Source organism: Engystomops pustulosus, chromosome 1 (assembly GCF_040894005.1).
Source record: "Engystomops pustulosus chromosome 1, aEngPut4.maternal, whole genome shotgun sequence".
Lineage (NCBI taxonomy): Eukaryota > Metazoa > Chordata > Amphibia > Anura > Leptodactylidae > Engystomops > Engystomops pustulosus.
The window spans coordinates 156265063-156269749 of NC_092411.1; the positions used below are offsets into that span (position 1 = coordinate 156265063).

Sequence of the window (4687 nt, forward strand, 5' to 3'; positions counted from 1 at the left end):
TAGGCATCTCTTAAGTAAACACCAACAACCCATAGGGCAAAAATTAGTGCAATTCCATCAATGTGGAAATGTACCAAAATTGCAATTAAACATTCAGCATTTGTGGATGAACAATACACCAAGGCTGCGGTCACACGCAATGCATTTTTAAACGCAACAACTGCTAAAGAGATTTACCCAATTAAACAGCTGTTAACATGTGTTTACAAACCGCTACCGTTAATGCATTGTTAATGCAAGTGTTAACAGCTGTTTAATTAGGCAAATCTCTCGCTGTTGCAATGAGTTTTTAAATGGATGCATTAAATGTGACATGCGACTGCACCCTAAATGTTTTTTTTGCATATGTTCCTTTATCATGCACTTCAGGTTTATTTTATGAAGATTTTGAAGCCAAAAGCAGAACATTACACATCTACAAGGTATTAGAAAAGATCTGAAACAAGAAGTTTGTGTGTTATTTATTTCTCAACTAAAGTCAAAAAATAAGCAGGGGACAAAATGCAGCTTATTTGAGCTTCTTCTTGGGGCGCAGGTTGTTGGTGTGGCCGCACTTCTTCTTACGGCAATTCACAGCACGTGGATGAAGACGAGCATAGCACCTGAAATATATGCAACAAGTTATACAAAAACAATCCAAACGACTGCAAATAAGTCTATACTACAGATTGGGAATGTTCCAAGTTTGGAAGCAGAAAATGTGTAACTGGCATTTTTTGCTCTGTTCAAATTGTGCTCTCTGTTTATATCAAAGCAGGACACTATTTGATCCACGAGATGCACCTAAAGCAGTTCTGCCCTATGAAACAGACTCAGAATTTCATAGGAAAGTGAAAGCTGGCTTCTGGTTAACACAAAATGCACAATACAAATTTGACTGCCAGGTACTGGAACAATATGCAAAACTCAAGTATTTGATATTTTACACCCTATATCACGCTAGCAAATGAATTAAGTTGCATACACTTATCTGAACAGCTGCGGTCACTCAGTTATGTTTTAGTAAACCACAGTGTAAACAAATGTAAATGTCAAAACTTTAGCACAAGTGTCAACAGGGCCAAAGTATCAGTAAATCACTGCACTAAAGCCTCTATTTACATATGCAATCTATAACGCATGCACCGATTAATCTCATGATAAAAGCAGTTATGCCTCTCACCCATCCACTGTCCGTTTCAGTTCAAGTGTCATGCTTGGAATTCTGCATGGCACTTGAACTGAAAAGGGCGGTGGATGGGCGAGAGGCAGAAGTGCTTTCATCATGGGATTAGTGCATGCGTTATAGAGACCGCATTTGAACAGATGTGCACTGTTATTCACTGATACTTTTGCCATGTTCACACTTGTGCTAAAGTGAAGGTTTTTTTCTGTTTTTGAACTTTGTATTATACCAATGGTATTTAGGCAAAACTTTAATTGTTGCACTTTCTAGTATATCACTTGTCGACATAAAATAGGAAAACAAAGGAATGATTCTAAAAAAACAAAAATGTGAACAGAAAGGAGAATGGAACTTGTCAACTGTAGTTGTGAACTTCGCCTAAAAAGTAGGCGACATCACATTTAACCTCTTTGCGCACCAGGACATACAACATCATGGTGCTGTTGGAGTCATTTTGAAAGAGCTCACAGGCCGAGCTCTCCATAAACTGTAGGTTTCTGAGGTATAACAGCACAGTGGGTGTCATAAGACAGCTGACCGATTCCAACCCCAGTGACAGAGTGCTCCAATTAGTTGCCATGACAGCCTACAGTCCTACCAGTGATTATTAGAGTTTAGTAAAACATACTGCAATACTGTAGTATTGCAGTATATTGTATGAGCAATCAGATCCCCAAGGGTTTAAGTACCCTAGGAGGACTGAAACAGTAAAACTTGTTTAAATGACATGTACCATCTGAATACTACTCAACTCCCGTGCGGATCTGAAGTAAACCAAGTAAGTGCCACATTGCGTAGAAAACAAGCTTCTAATATGCAGTGCCTCTTGGTCCTGATAATTTATTCATAGCAACCAGCCCCACACAGCGGTCAGAGAGCCTTCCTTTGCAATTCTCGAGCTATGCACGATCATAGAGTGTACGATCAAAGCGCGTAGATATACAATGAATTGACCACTGTGTGGGCGTGCCCAACAGGCATGAAGCCATGAATAAATTACTTCCGGAACCAAGAGGCACTCGGCAAAGCACCTCAGGCTAATTTACATCTTTAAAAAAAGATTCAGATCAGACTGATGTGAAGTACCTTTGGGTGCATGTAAAGCTTGGGATTAATTGTATATTTGTGTCCCTTTGTGTAGTGACCCCAACAATAGTTTATGTAGGCAACACTCAAGGCACGGTCACATGGCACGGTTTCACTGCATCTTGAAACACGTTACAACAGTAGAGATGAGGAGATTAGCGTGATTACATGAATATTAACATTTGCGTTTACAAAACGCAAACACATTAACGCATGCGACCAAAACGCACCGTGTGACTGTTTTAAATGCTCTACGCCAGTGTGGAGGATTATTATTGCTGCAACCATCTATTCAATAGCCTAGAATAACAAATATAGACATAGAAAGAATAATCAAAAGAAAACTGTCTTACTTGCGGCAAATCATCTTGTCGCAATTGTACTTCTGGGCAAGTTGGCGGAGGGAAGGTTCAATGATACCACCACGGAGACGCAGCACCAGATGCAAGGTTGACTCTGTTAAAGATATGTAAGAACTGCTCAATACAAGTTTCAAAAGCATTTACTATACAGTATTGAATCCACAAGTCCACAGCCTATGAATAGATAATGGAAATGATTACCATACCTTTCTGGATATTGTAGTCAGACAAGGTGCGTCCATCTTCAAGCTGCTTTCCAGCAAAGATCAAACGCTGCTGGTCAGGAGGGATACCTTAAAAAAAAAACAAAAAAAAAAAAACAATTTAATACAAATTGAAAAAAATTCTATGAAAATGGGACAGACTGGGCAGAAGAGCTTTGAAACAGACTGCTAGTGGCAAGTTCCTCACCTTCCTTATCCTGTATCTTAGCCTTGACATTTTCAATTGTATCACTGGGCTCAACCTCAAGTGTGATAGTTTTCCCCGTAAGGGTTTTTACAAAGATCTGCATCTTGACGCCTTCCTGTTTCCTACATTAAAGAAAGAAAAAAAATGATTAGCAAAAAAATAACACATACGGGACTTTAGATTGTGGGTCCCTGAGCCACATTACTACATATCCTGTGAATAAGGCAACATGAATCAAAAATAGGCTTTGGGCTGAAACAGATGTGTGGTGCAATTCATTGCGTAGTAGCATCAGCAAACTGCCCAAGTCTCAGTTTTTACAGCTTCACAAGGAGAAAAAAAAAAAAAAAAAAAAAAAAAAAAAAAAAAAAACTTTGAAAGGGTCACAATTGTGATTCAAAAGAAATGGACTGCACATGGATGACACCAGTGTGGCATATTTTTGTCAACTTCAGACTCCTATAGTAAGTACCAAGCCATAATTATGGGCAGGAATAGTTTTTGGACTGAATAAAGAACTTCTTGTGACCAGGTATTTGTTGCTAAATACAGATGGGTACCACTTCCCTGCAATATGAAAGCCCCACCTGTCAGACACTAGATCTACATATTGGCTGCCCGCATAGTGCAACCTACAAGCCTGTCCCCTTCCCTGTCACACATTCACTGCTCCTTTGTAGCTGCCAGCTGACTAACATGGCCAAGTATTAGTCTTTATTACACGACTGCAAAGAGTAATCTATACAACCACTACTCCAGTACAATGGATAGTAAAGCGCCTGATAGTAAATTACTACACGCTGTGTATGTATCATACGTGTATGGTACGAAATGGAGGGGACTGAGCGAGCCCGGCTCTCGCACGCTGGGAAGGCCTGCGCCATGTGGAGCACTGGCCGCTTCTGTACCACGAGCGGAGTCCGCTCTATCGCCCCAGTCACCCGTGGCTGAGGTCTGGTAGTCTCCCCCGGCGCTGTACCATATACAGAGCGCTTCACTCACGCTCAACGCGGACTATAACCGCCACACTTCACTTATACCCACCCGCACGGCGGCCCGACTAAGGAGAAAAGGACAGGCCGGAACTGGACGTGACGTTTTCACTCCAGCTACCGTGGGTGGGGCGGGGAGGCGTTATCTGTGTCATCGGTGCCGGCGTCGCCATATTTGCTAAGGGCAACAGTGACCTATAACACGATGATGTCCTGTCTAGTGGTCACAGTTATCCGCTTCCTGCAGCACTATGTGGCTGGTTATGACTATCACGTTTAGTGGAGTTCTCCCCAGAAAGACAAGACACTTATTTATTAGAAAGTACTTGCAGGTTTGTTGTGTTATAATTGACAGGGTTATCAAAGGGACATACACAGATCTAAACTGAGGGTTATGCTGGTAAGACCACATTATTATGCACCTGTATTATTCAGTGTATTACAGACAACAATCCTGTGCTGGCCATGTCGCTGTGAGGGAGATTTATCTGTAGTGTATGAGGTAAGATTGTTCTTGCTGACTATTGCAACCAATCAGAGCTCAGCTTTCATTTTATAAAGAGTTGTGGGAAAATGAAAGCTCTGACTGGTTGCCATGGGAAACTAGAACAGTTCTGCTTTAGCCCCTTAAGGACGTAGCCATTTTGTAGCTTGAAGAGGACCTGTAACCT

At 41.3% G+C, this 4687-nt stretch overlaps 1 protein-coding gene across 1 annotated transcript; it reads right to left on the minus strand.

Annotated features, from left to right (window-relative positions):
• Nucleotides 1-437: 437 nt before the first annotated feature.
• Nucleotides 438-4198, minus strand: UBA52 (ubiquitin A-52 residue ribosomal protein fusion product 1). Its single transcript, XM_072112449.1, has 5 exons — nt 4069-4198; nt 3025-3146; nt 2820-2906; nt 2605-2707; nt 438-602 (listed from the first exon to the last, which is right to left on the minus strand). Exons 2-5 carry the CDS (start codon nt 3125-3127, stop codon nt 509-511), a joined length of 387 nt encoding a protein of 128 aa, XP_071968550.1. The 5' UTR covers nt 3128-3146; nt 4069-4198; the 3' UTR covers nt 438-508.
• Between the last annotated feature and the right edge of the window lie 489 nt (nt 4199-4687).